At 38.8% G+C, this 23,119-nt stretch overlaps 1 protein-coding gene across 3 annotated transcripts; it reads left to right on the top strand.

Annotated features, from left to right (window-relative positions):
* The first annotated feature begins 1,468 nt into the window (after positions 1-1,468).
* On the top strand, positions 1,469-22,734 carry LOC309623773 (centrosomal protein of 78 kDa-like). 3 transcript variants are annotated; one of them, XR_014241616.1, is made up of 7 exons: positions 1,469-1,594; positions 4,340-4,725; positions 5,667-5,711; positions 7,139-7,269; positions 18,010-18,124; positions 18,610-18,725; positions 19,640-19,754. XR_014241616.1 is itself a non-coding variant. In XM_082380965.1 (6 exons), the coding sequence occupies exons 3-6, from the start codon at positions 5,692-5,694 to the stop codon at positions 19,719-19,721; spliced, it is 348 nt and encodes a 115-aa protein (XP_082237091.1). In that variant the 5' UTR covers positions 1,469-1,594; positions 4,340-4,725; positions 5,667-5,691; the 3' UTR covers positions 19,722-22,734. The 3 variants fall into 3 exon arrangements, 2 of the variants coding, with proteins under 2 accessions (XP_082237091.1, XP_082237092.1); XM_082380965.1 differs by lacking the exon at positions 18,610-18,725 and having other exon boundaries at positions 19,640-22,734; XM_082380966.1 differs by lacking the exon at positions 18,610-18,725 and having other exon boundaries at positions 1,475-1,594; positions 4,340-4,475; positions 19,640-22,734.
* Positions 22,735-23,119: the final 385 nt, after the last annotated feature.

Below are 23,119 nucleotides of genomic sequence, written 5' to 3' on the forward strand. Positions count from 1 at the left end.
GAGTATAGCTACTCCAGCTTTCTTTTGATTTCCATTTGAATGGAATATCTTTTTCCATTCCCTCACTTTCAGTCTGTATGTGTCCCTAGGTCTGAAGTGGGTCTCTTGTAGACAGCATATATATGGGTCTTGTCTTTGTATCCATTCAGCAAGCCTGTGTCTTTTGGTTGGAGCATTTAATCCATTCACGTTTAAGGTAATTATTGATATGTATGTTCCTGTGACCATTTTCTTAATTGTTTTGGGTTTGTTTTTGTAGGTCCTTTTCTTCTCTTGTGTTTCCCACTTAGAGAAGTTCCTTTAGCATTTGTTGTAGAGCTGGTTTGGTGGTGCTGAATTCTCTTAGCTTTTGCTTGTCTGTAAAGCTTTTGATTTCTCCATCCAATCTAAATGAGATCCTTGCCGGGTAGAGTAATCTTGGTTGTAGGTTCTTCCCTTTCATTACTTTAAGTATATCATGCCACTCCCTCCTGGCTTGTAGAGTTTCTGCTGAGAAATCAGCTGTTAACCTTATGGGAGTTCCCTTGTATGTTATTTGTCGTTTTTCCCTTGCTGCTTTCAATAATTTTTCTTGGTCTTTAATTTTTGCCAATTTGATCACTATGTGTCTCAGCGTGTTTCTCCTTGGGTTTATCCTTTATCAGACTCTCTGCGCTTCCTGGACTTGGGTGGCTATTTCCTTTCCCATGTTAGGGAAGTTTTCGACTATAATCTCTTCACATATTTTCTCTGGTCCTTTCTCTCTCTCTTCTCCTTCTGGGACCCCTATAATGCGAATGTTGTTGTGTTTAATGTTGTCCCAGAGGTCTCTTAGGCCGTCTTCATTTCTTTTCATTCTTTTTTCTTTAGTGTGTTCTGCAGCAGTGAATTCCACCATTCTGTCTTCCAGGTCACTTATCCATTCTTCTGCCTCAGTTATTCTGTTATTGATTCCTTCTAGTGTAGTTTTCATTTCAGTTATTGTACTGTTCATCTCTGTTTGTTCTTTAATTCTTCTAGGTCTTTGTTAAACATTTCTTGCATCTTCTCGATCTTTGCCTCCATTCTTATTCCGAGGTCCTGGATCATCTTCACTATCATTATTCTGAATTCTTCTTCTGGAAGGTTGCCTATCTCCACTTCATTTAGTTGTTTTTCTGGGGTTTTATCTTGTTCCTTCATCTGGTATATAGCCCTCTGCCTTTTCATCTTGTCTGTCTTTCTGTGAATGTGGTTTTTGTTCCACAGGCTGCAGGATTATAGTTTTTCTTGCTTCTGCTCTCTGCCCTCTGGTGGTTGAGGCTATCTAAGAGGCTTGATGGGAGGCTCTGATGGTGGGTAGAGCTGACTGTTGCTGTGGTGGTCAGAGCTCAGTAAAACTTTAATCCACTTGACTGTTGATGGGTGGGGCTGGGTTCCCTCCCTGTTGGTGGTCTTGCCTGAGGAAACCGAACACTGGAGCCTACCTGGGCTCTTTGGTGGGGCTAATAACAGACTCTGGGAGGGCTCACGCCGCCAAGGAGTACTTCCCAGAACTTCGGCTGCCAGCGTCACCATCCCCACAGTGAAACAGAGCCACCCCCTGCCTCTGCAGGAGACCCTCCAACACTAGCAGGTAGGTCTTGTCCAGTCTCCCCCGGGGTCACTGTTCCTTCCCCTGGGTCCCGATGCGCACACTATTTTGTGTGCGCCCTCCAAGAGTGGGGTCTCTGTTTCCCCCAGTCCCGTCGAAGTCCCGCAATCTATTCCCACTAGCCTTCAAATTCTGATTCTCTATGAATTCCTCCTCCCGTTGCCGGACCCCCAGGTTGGGAAGCCCAACGTGGGGCTCAGAACCTTCACTCCAGTGGGTGGACTTCTGTGGTATAATTGTTCGCCAGTCTGTGAGTCACCCACCCACCAGTTATGGGATTTGATTTTACTCTGATTGCGCCCCTCCTACCATCTCATTGTGGTTTCTCCTTTGTCTTTGGATGCGGGGTATCCTTTTTGGTGTGTTCCAGTGTCTTCCTGTCGAATACCGTCCAGCAGCTAGTTGTGATTCCGGTGTTCTCGCAGAGGGAGTGAGAGCACATCCTTCTACTCCGCCATCTTGGTTCCTCCCACTGTTTACATTTTTATTTTCTCCTCCTGATGTCTATAAACATAATTCCACATAGCTTCAATATAATTTGCCATTCTTATCTTTTCATACTAAATTTCAATTTTTGATTCACAGTTATACTTTTTTTTTTTCTTTCATAGTTATACTTTTTAACATTGGATTCAGAAGGTTTCATTGAATTGGTCCATTTTTTAAATTGGTGAAAAATTGGAAATAACCTAAAATAAACTATTGTAAACATCTTCATAAATACAACTTTTCTTTTTCTACTTAAAGATGTATGTTTTTGATTCTCCATTAATCAACTTGCTTGGACAATAGTGTATTAAATAGAAGTTGTTAAGAGTGTTTATGAAGTCAAAAAAAAAGCTTATGAATTGTCTGCCAATTGTTATTTCAAGACAGTGATATTTTAATAATCAAATAGTACATACAAAGAAGTTAAGATTTGTGGTATCACACTAATTACATATTGTTATTAAAAATTTATATGATATGTAAAGCATTCTTAAAATAGCTAAGTTGCCTTTTGCTATAATATTAGAAATGGAAACATATATAAATAAAACATGTATATGTGAAACATATTAGGAATTCTGTAATATTAGTACCTGGCGGTATATAATACGGCATCATGGAATGAGAATACAATTAAAAATTTTTTTTTATTTAGCGTGATTAAACAAAGTGGAAATGTAACTGAAGTATACAAGCTCATTGAGGTATTTTAAGAGTAATTTTATTTCTTGGTCTATTTTTTGTATTTGCCTCAGTTATTTGGAGACATAGAGGTAAGCCAAATCAATAGCTGGGTATATACTTAGATCCAGGTGAGTATAGGGGTAAGATAATGGTGTGAATTGTGTCACATTTATATTGTAGTTATGTATGCCTAAAAAAGACGGGAACTTTTATTAGAAAATTTTTTTTATCTCCTAACACAAAAAGTATAATTAAAAAAATTTTTAATACAAATGTATTTGCATTAGTTTCTGAAAGTAAAGGAAGGGTATACACATACAAACCACATGCATACAGACATCTTTTTTGGAGGGTAATTAAGTTAAAAAACAAAATAAAATAGCACAAAAAGAACTGAGCTCCTATATATTTTTAAGAGGCATGTTAAATCACACAGAATCATGTGGTGATTATCAATAAGCTACACTCTATGAAATATTTATCCTATATTACCACATACACTCTATTTTACACTCCATCCTAATGCTGCTAAAATGTAGAAAGCAGCAGCATAGCACAGGGAGATCAGCTCGGTGCTTTGCAATGACCTAGAGGGGTGGGATAGGGAGGGTGGGAGGGAGGCTCAAGAGGGAGGGTATATGGGGACATGTGTATGCATATGGCTGATTTGCTTTGTTGTGCAACAGAAACTAACACAGAATTGTGAAGCAATTATACTCCAATAAAGATCTATTAAAATAAATAAATAAAATAACATGAAATAGTAGATTTGAAGGATAAAAATAACCATTTTAACCTATGATGTTTGTTTTCAGTAAATTCAAATTAAATATTTAAATGTGAATTTTAATATATGGCTTGTTCTAAATAAAATATTAACACGTAGGTCTAGTTTTTGCAACCAAATATTTCATATAAAGATACTTGCCTCTTTACTACTGAAATATAGGATAAGTCTCCACATTTCACTCTTTTATCCAGTGGGTTTCATTTGTTTTTTTGTCTGTTTTCTATATGAAATCAAAGGAGCAGTGAAGGCTGACAGGCTTATAGGAGAGTAACATTGACTCACCTACCACCCAGCAACTTGCAGTCTTATAACTTTTACTGTTTTTACATAGAAAAATTCATCTTAAATTGAAATTTTGGTCCAATTCTGAAGATTCTGTTTGGCAGAAGTCATGGGTGTACCTGTGTTTCGCTATCCTTGAGATTCAGAAATGCCAAAGGTGTTCTAAGATTCAATAAACTTGAGTGTTTCTGCATGATACATAAAATGTATCATACTTTGGGATTTTTAAAAATTTTATTTTTCCATTTCTGCACATCTCAATACTTTTGTTTTAGTTAAAATAACTTGTTAGTGTCGAGAACTTATATTTTTAAAAAATGCTGGCTTATGTAAAACCTTTTTACAAAACGATCCTTTTTTTAATGGCCTTGGCATCATTGTCCAGTGCCTGTTTGATTCCTTTCAAACTGTACACTTTTGAGAGTTGCTCTGTAGACCTTTGGTGCATCTTGATTCCTTCTTTCGTGCTTTGTCAAACATAGGATTGGCCACAAAGAAACCTGTAAGTAATGGAAGGAAACACTCTGCTGGTAAAGAATGTTATGGTCCTGAACCTCTACCACCTGGTGTGTCTGGTTTTCTGCCGTGGCGTACTGCAGAACGTGCAAAAAGCAACAGGTAATGTGTTTGCATTCCCTGTCTTTTTCAGTCGTTCAGAATTCTTTATTTTGGAACTTCCATTACGTGGGCGGTCTCTGGTGCTTTCTATAGAGGAAAGAAGATAACTCACACATGGCTTCTGCCTAATGAGCCGTCTAAGGAAGAAAAACAGAAAGTAATTGGGAGTTTCAAGTTGTTTCTCAAGTGTCACAACAGAGGTAACCCCGTGGGAGTCATGAGGAGACTAAAATTATCTCCAATTGTGCAGGTGAGAAAAGTTTCACTAAAGGCAGGTGTAGTTGAGCCAAGCCCTACAGCACAGAAGTAGGAATTTGGATATGTACGAATGGGAAAAAAGACATTTTAGGCATGGGAAGCAGTTTAATGCAGAATGGATGAGAAATCTGCATTAGACCTATTCTAAATCAACTGGCTTATTAACTCAGTAAATCAGATTTAGTGAGTCAAACTAGCTTTAGCTGATTACTTATCCAGGGGATAGCTGTTCATAGTAATTTTTGTCATAGAACAGTAAATAAAATTGTTGAATTATAGCTTTAGGCTTGCTAAGTGAAATAGATTGCTCTAGATGATTTTCATGTGACTTACTTGGTAGTATTCATGAAATTGGGGGTTAACAATTGCTTAAGAAAACAAAGAGAACTGATTTTAAATAGTACTTGAAGGAGTTACTGTGTAAAGTATCTGTTCAGTAGCTCATGTTAAATGGATGTTTATAATCCTTATTGGACAACCAACTAATTTTTTGCAAATGGTAATGTGAATTGCTGTTGCATAAACTATAGTGTTGAATCCCCAGTCTTTGCACTTGAGTTTAACAACTCTGTGGTTTCCTATCTTCTTGGTGAGACACTTAATCTCAGGTCCATCCTCGTCACACAGAGTGGTAAATTAGAGAACGATTAATATCACCATTTAAAGAAGTGAGACTGAAATCTCAACCATCCTGAACATAGGAGCTGAAGGGGCCTCTCAGCAGTTCAGAGAGTTATCACCAAGCCAGTCGGCTGAATTCTGTTCAGTTTTCTCCGTAGCAGAGCCCTCCAGGTCCTTCTTTTGAGCTTATTTATTTTTATACACAATCCTGTATGGATACTGTACATAATACTAAATAGTTGTATTAACTGGATTTAACTGGTGATGTATTTACATCAAGATCTAACTTCGTTTTGTTGATATCTTTTTAAGGGCTTTCCATTCATCAAAGCTCGTGATGTATGTAATCAGGTGCAGGTATGTAGCTATCATATTTATGATATGTAGGGGTTGAATTGGGAAAGGTGGGTGGTCATTCTTTTTGCTTTTTAAACTGACAGAGCCTTACAAGAAGCATTTCCCTCTCTGAAATAAATCCATGTAAAACTTGTCTGGTTGCTCTCCCAATGCAACCGTGTAATTGTGTGGATTTCTCACACAGCTGGCAGCCTTGTGGTTATGTCTGTGAACAAGGAAGCCTGTTCTCCAGTCTGCAAATCAGCTGTTACCCAGTGAAACGAACGAACTTGACTGCCATTTCTGACCCCTCATATGGAGCTGTCATACTCAAGAATGTTCATATGTTTTCAAGAAATGTTGTTTGCAGGCTATATGTACAAATTCCTGATCTGAAAGCCAATATAAAGCAACATCTCTCAAACCTCTGCTCTCTCACCAAGGCCACACACATTCCCTCGCTTATGGCCTCATGGCAAGCTAGTACTGTCAGTATCAGATTCTCCTTCCCAGTGGTCTTGGGGACCGCATAGTTGCTCTGTGAAAGGCACCACTGCTGAGATTGAGAGAAGAGCACCTTGGGTGTCAGTCCTGCCCTTGCATGCCCAGAGGGAGGGGGGTGCGCCTCGTTCTCCTGTTGGGAGTTTCCTATGCTGCAGGTTTGCTGCTTGTTGTGAAAACGATGTCCTAGTGACTTGTCTTCTGCGTAGTTATATAATCCCAGCACACTTCTGTATGATCTGTAGACTTTTATGGGGTTGTGGCCAGGTCAGTTTTTAAATGTTTGGAAATGTCCTATGGAACAACATTGCAGTGGCAGTGAAGCTTGACAGGAGAATTGTATTACTCTTACCCTAGTTTTGGCTTAAGGGTGATGAGAAGATGAAATTTTTGATGGGTCAGTTTTAGTTGCGTATGTGTATGTGATTTATTTTTTAAAATTCTAACGTCTGTTATTCACAGCTTAGATATGTTGACTTTCTGATTATTCATCAGTCCCTTTACTGATGTATTTTCCTCCGAAAAACTACATTTGCTTCCAGACTGTTTTCGTCTGATGGTAAAGAATAAATATTTCATTTGCAGTATAAAGTTGATCTGAGAAAAAATGTTTATCTTGGCTCTTCACTTGGCTTCTGTGAAAGAAACTTAATAAAATAATATGGGCAATTCCCATTACTAATCCTAACCATGTACAACAGAGGTCTGTACAGTAACATAGCAAAAATAAGTTACTGTACTTTTACTTAGTCATTGCCTGTTTTAGACTAAGGAGCAGTGAGAGACATTTATAAATAATGATACGTCAGATCACTTTTGTTAAATGTCCTATAATATTTGGATATTTGGTATCTGGCTTGTGTTATCTTTTATACAATCTTGTCTTCTTTCTTTGCACTTCAGTTTAACAACTCTGTGGTTTCCTATCTTCTTCTTGTGACACTCAGGTCCATCAGAATTTCCTGTGACTGTGACAGTAGAGAGTCCTTCCTCCTCAGAAATCGAAGAGGTCGAAGATTCCTCAGAAAGTGTTCAGGAAGAGCCAGAGAAAATCAGTTTGAAACAAGAACCATTGCAGGTACGAAGTTATCACTTTAAAGCTATAGAGAAGATTATTTTTCAAATGGAAGCCTGATTGCAACACTGCACAGCTTGAGTGAGGGTTCTGTCTTCTCCTCCCATCTGCATTGTATCCCCTTGAATGGTTCCTTAAGCTTAGACCAAGGTGAATGGTGGACATTTGAACTCTAAGAAATAAAAATCAAAACATGTCGTTAGTAATATAGTTTCCTTTCCTTAGAACCTTAGGATATTCGATTTAGGGAGAACCTTAGTGATCATAAGATAAAGAAATTGAGTTCTGAATGAATATAGTCAGCTGATTCAGTGCTCTTGTTTTACAAATGAGAAAATTGACAGTTCTAGTTGAACTCTCTTTTTATAAGAGGAAAATATGGCCTCATTTTAAATAAAAGTAAAGTTGAAAAAAGTTTTGATGTTAATATTCTCCTTTCCTAAAATAAAAAACCTCAAGAAGCTACATTATATTCCCTAATAAACCTGACATCTAATGTGACTCCATACTTTTGTTTGTACGGACAGAAAAGAAAAACTGATTTTCATAAGAAACTTTTGCACCTCAAAAATAATATATTTGTTTTATTTCAACTTTAATGCAGAGCTGAACATTTCTAGTAAATAAGGGAATACCATTTGGGGGAACCTTGTCTTTGTGCTACAAAGTCCATGTGTAATTTTTAAAAATTATTTAATATGATTCTCTTTTCGTATGAAACATGAAACTTGACAGGTTTCAGAACTAATTATCCCATTATTGTAGGACTATGGTAATTACTCTTTGATTTTCAAAAGAGAATGTTAGATTTTTATGTTTTTAATTAAAATTAATGATAATATAGAGAAATTTTAAGAAAACTTAGAAAATTATGAAATGTTACAGTGGGAGAAATCTATAGTTCATGTAGAGTTACCCCCTTTCATTTTATAAATGAGCACCTACAATTTGTAGCACATAAGTGATTTCTTAGTAAATTGCAGAGTACGACAAGACCCGAGAGCATCTAGCCCGCATTCCTTGTCATTTTAGATGTGTTGTATTCATTTCCTTCATGAGTAGAACAGGAGATTGTATTTCTAAAAGCAGTGATAGACTGGGGAAGACCAAGAACTTTAAACACTGGGACCACAGAATAGCAGATTCAGAATGCACTGAGAACCCTTGCAGCTCTTCTCCGTTTTGACAAGACACTACAAGGATGGTATCAAAGTGTTTAAGTACATAAGCCAACAACAGTCAAGAGATTTCAACATAGTTTTGAAAGACGGAAGACACATGGAAGAGTGTGAAACTGAAGCAGTAGAACAGAGGAAAAGCATCACCTAGAATATGCACAGGTACCACCTGCAACTGAGGAGGATTCTGACCCCACCTGCAGAAGTAGCTTCATGCTTTGATGCGCATGTAGGAGAGAGGGTGGAGTTAGTTAAAAGTGTGAAATAGGGGAGCTCATTGAAGGGTTGTGTTTGGAGGAGTGGACTCCCAGCCCCGCCCTCACGCTCCTGAAGTGAGATGATTTTAAGTTTGAACACAGTGAAACTGGGGAGAACTAGGGCAGCTAGTGTGAGTTTTTACACCCTAGAAAAGAGTGTTTGGGGGGGATCCTATTACAGTCACTCCCCACTTCTTCCTGCATAAGAAGCCAATCAATCGTTGACTTCAGGGAGCTTTCTGCGCTCATTCTTAAATAGAAAATAACTGTCATTTGCCTGATAGTTGAGTAAAGCTTACAACATGAGAGGGGGGGAAAAGAGTGAAAACATATCCTGGTAGGACTGGGGACAATTTAGGGAACAAAATAATTTAAGAAAAAACCCTAATTAGTATCCTGAGAGAGGTTTAAAAAGAGCTAGCAACTATAAAATAAGACTAGGGTGTTAATTAAAAAGAGAATGGTCAGAAAGCAAGAGAGGTGTCTTGGATATGAAAATACGGTTGCTGAAATATATTCAGTAGGAATTTTAAAAATTTCTCAGTATATAAAAAAGAACGACACAATGGAAAATGTGATAGCCATATGTTAGAGAGGCTGCATCTGGGAGATCCAACATGTTACCATTAGAAACTCCAGACCCAGACAAAAAATGGAGGGAAGCTGTCAAAGGGCAACAAAATTCCCCACAGCTGAAAGTAGACATCAGGCCTCAGATTGAAAATAGTTACTCAAGTTTTGAGCAAGATGAACAAGAATAGACTCATACCTAGGCACCCTTCATTGTGAAACTTTAAAATACTGAAAAAATAAATTAAAATAGATTGGGCTTCCCTGGTGGCGCAGTGGTTAAGAATCTGCCTGCCAATGCAGGGGACATGGGTTCCATTCCTGGTCCGGGAAGATCCCACATGCCGCAGAACAACTAAGCCCATGTGCCACAGCTACTGTGCCCGCATGCCTCAACTACTGAAGCCTGCACGCCTAGAGCCTGTGCTCTGCAACAGAAGAAGCCACTGCAATGAGAAGCCCGTGCACCGCAACGGAGAGTAGCCCCCGTTCACTGCAACTAGAGAAAGCCTGCACAGCAATGAATACCCAATGCAGCCAAAAATAAATAAATTAATTAATTAAAAGAAAAGTAGAATAAAATACTGAGAGGATACATCCATTCCAGAGAGAAAAATACTGGTCACCTAAAAAAAAAAATTTTAAATCTGACTTTATCATAGTTGTCATCAGCACCATGGATGCTGGAAGGTATTAGAAAGATACCTCCAAATTTTTCCAGCACATAATTTTCACCCTAGGGTTTTGTATCCAGCCAAACTATCAGTCATAAGTGGAGGCTGAATGAGATATTTTGTACAAAAAGAAATTTGGAAAATTTACCTCCTGTGCTACACCTTAAGCTATTTATAGAAATAATCCAGCAAAATGAGGCAATAAACCAAGAAGGAAGGTAATAGGGGATTCAGTGCAGAGAGCAGCTAGTCTAGATTGGAGAGGCTTCCATTGATTGTGTGATTGAGAGCTTAGAAACACCTTGAGGCATATTGTACTTACTAGGTATTAGGCACTGTTGGAAGGGAGGAGGGAGAGGAAGAGGAGAAGGAACTTGAACTCCAGAGGAGAAAAGGCTATACTGACATAAACATGAAGCAAACTAAACTATGGTTGATTTTTAACCGACTATTGGTGAGGAAGAGAAGAATCCACTTAAACTTGACACTATAGATGCCCCCGTTTTCAGTGACACACAGGGGTAACGACCACCTATCTAATTTGTTGTCCAAACCAGAACTTGTCCAAACTCCTTACACTTCAATAGTGTAAGGAGGCGCTCTAATGCTGTAACATCAGGACAACAGGTATAAACTGGAACAGCCCAAGGCGGCTTGGGGTATGTGGTCACCCTGCACAAGGGCAGTGACACTGACACAGTATGGAACGAGGTGTAGTCTATACACAGAGACACAGTACATCTGCAGTGGGCAATATTAATTTAATTGTAATAATGGCAATACTGTCTTGGTTTGTAGCTTTTATTGTCAACTTGCATGTAATAACAAATAACTAACCTAAACTATACTTAGTATGTATTAGTATTAACTTGGTATGTACTGAAATGTATTGTGTACTAGTATGTACTTAGTATATGTTAGGCTCTAAGTGTTTTTGCATATATTAACTCATTTAATCCTCTGAATAGCCTTATGAGGTTGGTGCTAATATCATTCCCACTTTTGAGAAAAGGATGCTAAGACAGGGAAGGAACTTGCCCAGGCTGTACCGAATTTAGGGCTGGATCGAGGCTTTGAGTTTAGGCTCTCTGCCTGTTCTCTTAAACCTTACTCCCTACTGACTCTCAAATGACAGAAGACTTAACTGCACATAGAACAGAATATAAATTTCAACTTTGACAACGTAAAAGCTAGGTTTGGAAGTTAGACAGGAGGTAGAAAAAAGGGAAGATGGTATGAATGTCCTCATTTTACAAAGCGTGACGTTGAGAGAGTTTATAGTGGATCAACAATGTAGGTTTTTAAGTATATCACTAAAGTCAAAGAGATCATGAGCAGTGGAATAACTAATGATGACATAACTTTACTGAGCAGTGTGGACATAGGAAAGAGTGTAAAGGAACTAAACCCTTACTTAGTAAATCAGAAAGTCAACAGATAATGCCTCAAATTTAGTCAGAAAATAGTCATGTTAGAGTATTACTTGGAAATGGAGAAGAATTCAAAATAACAATAGTTGGACCTCCCTGGTGGCGCAGTGGTTAAGAATCTGCCTGCCAAGGCAGGGGACACAGGTTCGAGCCCTGGTCCAGGAGGATCCCACATGCCGCGGAGCAATGAAGCCCGTGCGCCACAACTACGCAGCCTGCGCTCTAGAGCCTGCGAGCCACAACTACTGAGCCCACGTGCCACAGCTACTGAAGCCCTCGTGCCTAGATCCTGTGCTCCACGACAAGAGAAGCCACTGCAATGAAGCGTAGCCCCCGCTCGCCGCAACTAGAGAAAGCCTACACGCAGCAACGAAGACCCAACACAGCCAAAAATAAATAAATAATAATTTAAAAAATAAGAATAAAAAATAACAATAGTTGACGTCAACCTCATAAAAAAGGAAATCCAAACAGCCAGTACACACAGAAAAGTATACGACTTCATCAAGTAATAAGAGAAAAGTGAGTCAAAACCAATGAAACTACATGCCAATCAGATTGACAAATACATAAATAAAGTCTGGTAGTATCAGGTATTGTAGACCTGGAGTACTATGGGAATCTTCTACCCTGCTTATACTGGAGTATAAATCGACACAACTACTTTGGAAAGCATTTAGCACTCTCCATCAACTGAAGGTATATAAATAGCCTGTGACCCAGCAGCCCTCACCCCCGCCCTGTGTAAATGCACCAGAATAACCGGTACAGCAGGATTCCTGTCCATGATTTGCATTAGCACAAACTGAAAACAACCCAAATGTCCATCAAGAGTCAAAAATTAAATAAATTATGTGTATTCATACAGTGGGAAAACTATCAAGCAATAAAACTGAATGAACTAGAGCTACAGGCTGCAATGCGGATGAATCTTTTAAACCAATGTTGAGTGAAAGAAATAAGATAGAAAAGACTTCATATACTATGATCCTCTACATAAAGTTAGACGTTGACAAAACTAAACTCTTTTGTTAGGGGTGCATGCAGGTTAAAGGAAATGATTTTCAGAAATGAGGATGGTGTTTAACCGGGAAGAGGGAAGGAGCTTGTGATGAGAAAACGATATGGGGGGGTTTTGAGATGCTGACAAGTATCAATACTTTCAGATTCGAGTAGTGGTTATGTAAGTATTCTCTTTTGATTTGTCACATTGACAGTTTTGTCCTGTGCACTTCTCAGTACACATATCGTATTTTACAATTAAAAACCTGTGTACAGAATCGGTCGCTTCTTGAGTGCTGGATGTGGGAGTGGGATGAGACTATTTCATTTTAAGCCCTTCACTACTGCTTGCGTTCACATGTTCATTCATTCAGCATTAATTGAACATATGCTGTGTACCAAGCACTCTTCTAATTCTATGTGTTTTAAGTCATGTAATCCTCACAAGAGCTCTGTGATATGGGAGCTTATCTCCATTTTATAGATGAGGAAGTTGAGGCCTAGAGTTATAGAACTTGTCCAAGGTTATCTAGCTAACGGGTAGTGCCAGGCCCATTTGCCTCAGAGAATCTGAATGTTTACAACATAATATAAAAGAGAAATTTAATTACTAATTATATAAAGAAGATGACAAGTTTTCATCTATCCAGTTAGAGAAAAACACACTGTCTTTCACACACGTACATCTTGTATTGGCAGGGATTTTCCTTATTAAGCAATTATTTACTGACCATCTACGTTGTGCTAGGCACAGGTGCTGGGGATAAACACTTAATAAAATACACCCCCTATCTTCAAATAACTTGCACTCTAGGTGAGGAAGTAAGCCAACAGTTACAGTAGAGGTTATATACCAAGTGATACATCGCTGATGGCAGTATAAAATCTCAGAAATCTTTTGGAAAGCGGTTTGGAGATAGGTACCTCAGAGCCTTAAAAATATTCATTTGCTTTGATCTCAAACTCATTTTTATGCATTTATTGTAAGAATGTTATTCTCAATATGGAAAAAAGCCTTCATGCATAAAAACGGTTATTTTGTCTTATAATATTGAAAAGTTGGAAAGAATTTAAATGTGTAAAATGGTTAACCAGTAAACCCACTCAGTGCAATATTTTGTAGCCCACAAAAAAAAAAATCAAGGTTATGAATCCCCTGATTATATGAGAAATGATTGATTTCAATGTTAAGTGGAGAAAAGTTGAACATAAAATTTGATATCCAATATGATGGGAGCTTTGTCCCAGATAAATCACCCTAGCCAGTGTACAGAAGGGATGAAGGAGAGCAGATGACAGGAAGGAAAATTATTCCAAAGCCTTATCATTAGTCTTACTTAAGTAATAGAATATCAAGCAATTTTACTTTCTAACTTTTTTGGTTCCATATTTCCACATAAGGGACATGAATTATTAATACTTTGTAGGAGAGGGGTACACTTTTTCACAAAAATTTCACACTGTGTTCTAATTCCCTCCATTAGAGGGAGAAACTATTTCATGTAATTGCACTTTGATGTGCTATTTAGAACCAGTCAGGAATTTTAGTCTACTTTCCTCTGACTGTGGTGAGGGTTTTTTGTTTGTTTGCTTATTTGTTTAGAATTTCTTTGAAATCAGTTTTAGAAGATTGATTAAACCATTATGTTAAAAGTAGAGGAATTTTGCAATTTTTTCCCCTTTTTTCCCATTGAAAACTTGACTGGCTTTAGTAATGAAACATTAAAGAATTTGAAGTTCTTAGACTCTCAATTTTTTAAACATGTTCTGAATATAAAAATATATGTTCATTGAGCAAATCTTTGAAAACAGTGAACAACTTATTGAAGGAAATAAAAGCCACCTCTGCGTGTACACACACCTAATCTGCTCTTTTGTCTTCAAAAAGTATCAAAAATATTTTGCCATGTCACTAAATACTCTTCTACATCAGAGAATTTGATTAAGCTTATGCATCATCTCCCAGGAGAAACGCACAGATATATTTTGAATGTAGAACTCCTGAAGCCCGTTCATTAACTCTGGCTGAGACCTCTTGTCATTCTTTTCTTAGTGGCTTCACAGCGCATTCCTTCATACGGTGAGCTATTTTTATTGAAACCAATCCCAATTTGGAGGCTCTTAGCTTTCTTCTAGGGTTTGGTTATAAACCATCTTATGACATCATGTTGGTAGATAAATCTTTGCCCACATCTTTAATTTTCTTAGGGTAAACTCCTGATGTAGGATTGTTGTTAGGTACCAAAAGCTACTCTCCAGAAAGTGATACCAGTTCCTCTCCCAATGATGGCATATAATAGAGTTCCTCATTCTTTAAGTGATTGTTCAAAGCAGTTAAAATGTATAAATATACCTTACTGTTTTCATAAGTATAGGTATTCTGACTGTTTATCGCTGCATAAGAAACCACCCCGAAACAGTGGCCCAAAACAATGACAGTCATTTATTTTGTCCACGAACCTGGAGGTTGAGTAGAATATTAATTCTTTTACTACACTCTCACTGACTGAAAACAATACCTATTTGACTAGCTCACAGTTCTGCAGGTCAGAAGTCCAGGCACAGCGTGACTGGGTTTCCTGCTCAGATACACACGGGAACATGTGGGTTCCCTCCTGAGAGTGTTAAAGCACGTGAAATTTAAGTGTAAACATTGAGCCCCAAATGTTGGATGTTCACCATAGTTTGTGTGGGTCACAGAGCTGAAATCAAGATGTCAGTCTGGCTGTGTTAGCATCCAGAGGCTCTGGGAAAGAATGCCTCCAAGCTTCTTCGGCTTGTTGGCATAATTCAGATTCTGCAGTTGCAGGACAGAGGTCCCCATTTCCTTGCTGGCTGTCAGTCGGGGGACGGTCTCAGCTCCTAGAGGCCTCTCGCTTGCCTTCCCTGCCGCAGCATTGGACTTCTTCAGAGCCAACAATGGAGGGTCTCCCTCTTGTCCCTTTTGTACTTCAATTCAGGAAGAGTTCAAGTCTTTTCATGGGGTGCCTGAGTAGGTCACATCCACCTAGAATAATCTCCCTATCTTAAAAAATCAACTGATTTTGAATCTTAATTCCGTCTGCAAAATCCCTTCACTACAGCACCCAGATTTAGGGTTTGATTGTTTAAGTGGAAGGTTTGTGTACTTCAATAAGTAGGAGTCTTAGGGGCTCTGTTAGAATTCTGCCTATTGCAAGCAGTGTCCCCACTTCAAGGACCGAAGTGTCTTAGTTCCTAAAACTTCTAAGAGAGCTTATCAGTGTTCATTTTATTTGATTGACCTTGGTGAGTGGGAAGACTACCACCTCCGTGAACAGGAACGGCACCCAGCTTCCCGAGTCCACAGTGTGGCTCTGCTACTTAGTGGTGTCACCTTGGCTGTGCTGCTCTACTTACTCTACTTCTCTGCCTCTGTTTCCCTCATCTGTAAAATAACATGGAGTTAGTGATTGTTCTTTCCTCGTAGGGTTTTTTTTAAAATAAATTATTTTATTTATTTATTTTTGGCTGCGCTGGGTGTTTGATACTGCTCACGGGCTTTCTCTAGTTGCGTCGAGCAGGGGCTACTCTTCCTAGTGGTGTGCGGGCTTCTCATTGCGGTGGTTTCTCTTGTTGCGGAGCACGGGCTCTAGGCACGCAGGCTTCAGTGGTTGTGACACGGGGGCTCTAGAGCGTAGGCTCAGTGGTCGTGGCGCACGGGCTTGGTTGCTCCGCGGCATGTGGGATCTTCCCGGACCAGGGCTCGAACCCGTGTCCCCTGCACTGGCAGGCGGATTCTTAACCACTGCGCCACCAGGGAAGCCCCCCTCTTAGGGTTTTGATGATTAGATTATTTAATGCCCAGGGAACTCCAGGAACAGTGCTTGACTGTAAATTGCTTTAAAAATGATTACTTTTTAAAAAAATGCTTTTGAATCTGCAATTATGCAATTCAGGTATATTAAGCATGTTCATTAATAGGACTTCCTACTATAAAGAGACCCACGAATAAAAATAGAAGTTTTCTTTCTTGGTCTTAACTATTTATTTCTGACTTGCTATGTTATACGCATATGCCTTTTATGGTGGGCTGCCACAAATTTATGTTGGAAAAAGTGGAATTTAAATAAATCTTTACTATGCTAATTTGATAGATTTTGATAATTCGTTTCACTAGCATGGTATGATATTACCAGTAGCAGACTAAAACCTGAGTTCACTTCTGGCTCTGCCCCTAAATCCTGATGAGTCCTACAGCTGGAAAGGCTTTTGGATATTATACTACGAATTAGTTATAATATTTACTCTGTTTGTTTAGGAAAAACTGGAGGAGTGCCTAAAGCAGTTAAAGGAGGAAAGAGTAATAAGACTTAAGGCTGATAAATGAGTCAATGAGGCAAACAATTTCTTATACTTTTGAGAGTGTTTTCGTTTTATTTTGATTTGATTTTAAGCCATACACACAGTTTGTAAACTTTAAAACTGTAATATGTTGCAAATTGGTTGTATCATATGGACTTTTGCATTTACTGGTATTTAGTGATCATATGATCTATATTCCAGAAAGCATGTTTTTAAAAATGTGAAAATCTCATTTTGTGTGTGTGTGTGTGTGTGTGTGTGTGTGCTTTCATATGACACTAGCTTATTTTCTGTTCATGATTCTTTGATTCAAGAAAGCACTTTTTGTGCATATACTGTATATACAGTAGCATAAAAGACATGATGAGACTCTCCTGGCAATGAATTAGGAAAGTGAATCATTTAAATAAATTTAAGATATTGGAAAACTTGTACGAATGCAATGCAAGATAAAAATATATACTATAAGAATTACATTAGGTAATGTGCATGAAAGCAGGGCATAATCTAAAAAGTTCCATCTAAATATACTTTATCATAGGTTGAACGTAGGGAGGAATTTTTCAAAGTGCATCCGTTGGATTGGCGGACACTCATTCAATAAGTGTTGAGCACCTGCTTATATAAGGCAAAAGGGGCATCATGAACATAACAGCCTTTCTGAGAAATACTAGAGTTGAGCTTATAGGGGTTTTAAGTGCATAGGTGATGAGCGGAAGGGGAAGAGTGCACGGGAGTGAATATTTGCAAGAAGCCAAAGAAAATATTGGTGATCGTACATTTAATAAATTGGGTTGGGTATGATTTAGGACTTTTAAACGTAAGCATTAGATAGTATGCTCACTAAAGTTAATTCTTAACATTCAGCAGAGTTGTAATATGTTTTGTTCAAATCAGATTCTATAATTCACTTTCTAATTTAAGGGAAACTTAAAGCAGGTAATTTTCTAATGTGGAATGAGGCTCCATTATGAATTTAACCAGTTAGAAATGTGATCTTTTGTGAAAGATCATTAATAAAACGATAACTTTGGTTTATTTATGTACCAGCTAAGTGTTATATAGGAAACTTTGTTGGGTGCCTGGGGGTTTTGGTTATTATGTGATATGGTCTCTGTCTTTACTGGTGGCGAGTTAGGTTAATTACAGGTTAATTACATTTTGAGTGTTTTAGTTTTGTTCCTTGAAACTAGACAAGACTACTTTTGATGACAATGAGAAAAAAGCATGTCAGACATTTTCAGTCTTCTTTTATAGCTGGAACATGAAAATGCCCAGTTAAGAAATATAAAATTCTCTTTGTCTGAAGGCCTTCATGCCCACTCATTGACAAGCATGATCCTGGATGAGGAAGGTGTTTTGGGCAGCACTGAGAATTCTTTTCAGAAGTTCCATGCTTTCTTGGATCTCCTTAAAGATGCTGGGTTAGTTCATTTCTCTTCATGGCATTCTTCTCTTTGCGACTATAACGGTAGTTTGCTGAGGAACTGGAGCGATTTTCATCACTTACGTGGCCATATTTAGCCAAATTTAGTATAATTATCGGTAATATAGTTGACGTTTTAAAATGAGGAATTAAATTTTTTAAGAAATGCAAATAGGGCAGCCTGCTTTGGTAGAGTGGGGAGCCCATTATAAAAGAGTAACCTGTAGACAGAGTAATTAGTAGGTATAGTTTTTTGTGAAGACTAAATTGAAGGCAGTGTCCATTGAAAATACTTGGGAATGGATAAGAATTTTCCTATCTTTCATTTATTTTGCTTGTTTGATAAGTTTGAATTAAAGTTATTTTTGTCTTAGACATAAAAATTATTATTAATCTTCAGGGAAGATATAGGTCAGTGGTTCTCAACCGGGAACAATTTTGCCACAATGGCTGGTATAGATCAGTCAGATTTTCATTTACTAGGTCGTCCCCAGATGAATTCTACTGTTAGCAGTCCACCTAAAGAAGAAAAGAAGGCACTTGAAGAAGAAAAATCAGAATCCAAGCAGAGTGCCCCAGTACAAATGCAGAATCTCCAAGTAAGTGGACAGGACAGCACTTAATGATTCTAAGAGTGATTAGCAAAAAGGAAATGACCAAGTCAGAGAGAAAATAATAATGGTCGGTCTCTAATAGTTCACATGCTCGGGAGCTAGAGGACTGTGGAGTCCTCTCCAAATCTGAGATTAGTAAATGTGGGCCCATTTCATGATACTGTATTGCTGTACATAAGAAAACTGGAAGTTCTTTAGAAAATTTATGAGTTAAAGCAAACTCTCCTTAATGAAGAAAGAAAACATTACAGAAAATATTCCAAATTTTAAATTGTATAAATGTCTATTCTATTCATATTTTATCTAGGTTTCTATTTGTATGCAGTCAGCTTACAATGAAGGAACACTAATGAAGGGACACGTATTGACAGAATTTTTAAAATAAGTAATCTTGACATAGCTAATACGTAAGATATTATAGTGACTCACCTGGTCATGGGAATGGGAGGGGAAACATGTCAGCTTTTCCTCTAGCGTTACTTGGAGCCCCCTTCACCCACCTCAGCCAATCTCAGACTGGTCTTGGGAACTGACAGCTTGAGAACACAGTCTGGTCACAAACTATATACTGTTTACATGTGCCTGGAGGATAGAAAAGAAATTAATTTTCTTACAGAGTAGGGTTTCATTTTTAGTGAGGGAAAGGAAGTGGGTAATAACTACCCCAATCACCAAAGTCTGAAAATGTAGCAGACATAGCCTTGGATATAGCTAGGTTAAGTTGAGAATCACTTGGCAAGATATAATTAGAAAAAAACTGGCTCTGAAATCTTCTGAATAATCAATTACTGTGTTAATAATAAGATCACAGAATAACATTGACGTTTTGAACTCTACTTTTTAATGGTTGGCTTTGTTCATCACTGAATTTTTGTCTTGTCTTTTGTCTTTCCCTCCAGTTTCAGAAAATTACAGGTGATGCTGGGCTTCCTTTGCCTCTCGACTCCTTCCATGTCCCAGTCTCTACTCAGGAGGCCTTAGAAACTTCCAAAGACAACCTGGGGGTCCCAGTCACAGAGCAGCAGCAGGAGTCTTTTGAAGATTTCATTGCCAGAACATGTTCTCCCTTCAGCAGACGTCATTTCTGGAACTGGAAGTCAAAGAAAAGAAGAGGAATTATCTAGAAATAGCAGGTCTTCTTCAGAGAAAATGAGCAAAGCAGGTGAATAAACCAAAAAATACTCTGCTAAGAAACAACCTGGGGAGGACCTGCATTCCTGCTCTGACTCACCTGTAAAGCAGAAAAGCAAAGGAATGGGGCAAAAGAATTCTTTGGTTAATAAAGCAATTAAAAGTGAGTCTTTGAAAAAACACATTTCTGTTAAGAAAGAGAGTAGAATAGTGACTGTTTCATCAAAGACAACTAAAAGTAAACTCAGTCTACTAGAACATTCTGAAAGTGATACTCTTGGATCTGACTGTGAATTTTAAGAAAGCATCCATACTCTATCATGCCTAACATAGGACTAAATCTTTTAAAATTATGTTTTTGCCTTCAAATTTTAATAAACTACTTATGTTTTTATTATAGCATATGGTGTTTTCAATTACTTGACTGGAAGCCATTAGAGAAAGATTTATCTATACTTTTTTATTATAATGAAAGTTTTGGTGTATTTTTCCTTGTGATACTTTGCACCATTCATTCAGCTAGTGTTTTCTGAGGTCTTCATATGTACAGTACTTTTCTGGGTGCCATTGCTTTCAGCAGTGAACAAAATAAAGCCTTTACTCTCCTGGAACTAGCACTCTGTGGTGGGAGAAAACATAAACAACAAAACAGGGTAAGGGGTAAAAAGAGATGGGAATAATAAATGGAATAGTTTTACCATTTGGTTAAATGTCAAACTATTATAAATCACATGGCCAGAAGCCATTGACGTATTTTAATTCACAATAACCAGAGAGCCTCAAACATTTACCAAGGCACTTAACCGTGTTTATGGATTACAGCAACGCTATGAGATTGGGAACTATTACCATCCCCATTTTATAGATGAGGAGTCGGAGGAGACATTATGTGAGTTGCCAAGAATTACACAGCTATAAGTAAGTGGTAAGCTGCGATTTGACCCGAACCCATGCTCTTTTTTTTTTAAATGTACGGACTTTATTATGTTTCATTTGTTTCTGATTTATGTGATTATTTTCTTTAAAGATGTTTTTTGATGTCGACCATTTTTAAAGTGTTTATTGCATTTGTTACAGTATTGCTTCTGGTTTATATTTTGGTTTATGGCCACAAGGCATGTGGGATCTTTGCTCCCCGACCAGGGATCAAACTCTCACCCCCTCCATTGGAAGGCGAAGTCTTAACCACTGGACCACCAGGGAAGTCCCCCTTATGTGATGATTTTTATGGCAATTTTTTTAAATTTTATTTTTTATTGACGTATAGTTGAATTACAGTGTGTGTTAATTACTGCTGTACAGGAAAGTGACTCAGTTATACATTTATATACATTCTTTTTCATATTCTTTTCCATTGTGGTTTATCACAGAATATAGAATATCGTTCCCTGTGCTCTACAGTAGGACCTTTTTGGTTTTTTTAAAATACATCCACTTTTTTTTTAATAAATGTATTTATTTATTTATTTATTTTTGGCTGCGTTGGGCCTTCGTTGCTGCACGCGGGCTTTCTCTAGTTGCGGTGCGCAGGCTTCTCAATGTGGTGGCTTCTCGTGTTGCAGAGCACGGGCTCTAGGTGCATGGACTTCAGTAGTTGTGGCATCAGGCTTAGCTGCTCTCTGGCATGTGGGATCTTCCCGGACCAGGGCTCGAACCCGTGTCCCCTGCATTGGCAGGCGTATTCTTAACCACTGCGCCACCAGGGAAGTCCCATGTAGGACCTTTTTGTTTATCCATCCTGTATATACACCAGTTTGCATCTGCTAATCCCAAACTCCCAATCCAACCCTCTCCCACCCCCTCCCCCTTGGCAACCACCAGTCTATTCTCTATATGCTTGGTTATGTTTCTGTTTCACAGATAGGCAGAACCCAGGCTCTTAATTACTTTGTTATCCTGTTTCCTTGTTAAGAGAGGAAGGGTTTAAGGAAGGCACCGAGAGAGCAGCCAGTGAGCAGTGAGCAGTAGAAGTGCAAAACAGTGGGGCTATCAGAAAGCACACCTGTCTCCTTTCCCCATCGTGAGCCGAATTTTTAAACGGCAGAGTATGTAAGAGTATGTGATGACACATCTCTGGATTAAATTATGTCTCTCTGGTAAAACATGTACAGATAAGTCTTTAGTTCATTCAGACTGAAAGGTGAGATCAGAGAAGAGCTGGAGTGTCAGATTTCTTCTAGAAGTTCCTGCCTGATTGTTACTAAGAGGGCTACTACAGTACTAGTTAGTTCATTAGTCATGGATTGAGTGTTAGAGGAGCGAAACAATGAGCAAGATGTAGCGTTGGCCCTTTAGCAGTGGAGTGAGAGGGGAAGACACACAGCAGATGTCTCATCCTGCACGTGACATGCTGCTGTGACGGACATATTCAGGGCGTTTCATCAGTGTTTGTGGAAGAAGAGGGGGAGCTGTGAGGCAAAGAAAAGTCATGGAAAGAGGCAGTCCCTAAGCTAAGTCTTAAAGGACTCGTGAAAAACTGGTGAGTCAGCCGGTGAAGGGCAAGGACACTCCAGGCAGAGAGGACAGCGGAAGTCCAGAGCCGTGAGTGTGCGAGGGGTGTGTTACGGAGCCACAGGCACAGGCTCTGGCGCATCAGTGCAGTGTCACCAGGCAGTGGCAAGCGCCCCTAAAGGAGGCAGCGAGGAGGAGGAGAGCGGGTCTTAGCCATCCATGTGCGTGGAGCTGGTTTCCTCAGAAAATAGCTAAGAATGGAAAGGACAAGTTCAGGTGGCATTTTAGACCACTGACGTCAGTATGGATGAGGAATCTGAAGAAGCCTGGAGACAATTATGCCCCACTCTTCTGAGGAGCAGTGTTTTTTATTTTCGAGTGGGACTTTCATGCTGCCACCTCCTCTCCTGTCCCTACTGGAAGGTTTATGGGCCGGCAGAAGGGAGAACCTGGCTTAAGTAAAGGTAATCAGGTTTCTTTACTGCGCAGCTTCTCGGGGCTGCTGTCGGCTAATGTTCATTCTGGATCGTCACAGCAGGCGTATGGTACACAGCCATCCTCAAAGCTATTTGACTCTAGAGTCCTTTTTTAATAGAAGTGTCTAACAACTGGTTCCACCAAACAGCAATTTGGTAACTTCTAGACCAGGTAATAGCAAGAAGAAAGGGGTCTGAAATAAGGTATAGATGAAGGGAGGAAATAAGTTCTAATTGTATTTAGGAAATTACAAGCAAGACTTGATCTTGGGAAGTAAGGAAGAAGTAGGAGGCGGAGGCTGAACCCCCATCTGTGTGACT

Source organism: Balaenoptera borealis (assembly GCF_965194805.1).
Source record: "Balaenoptera borealis genome assembly, chromosome: 2".
Classification (NCBI taxonomy): domain Eukaryota; kingdom Metazoa; phylum Chordata; class Mammalia; order Artiodactyla; family Balaenopteridae; genus Balaenoptera; species Balaenoptera borealis.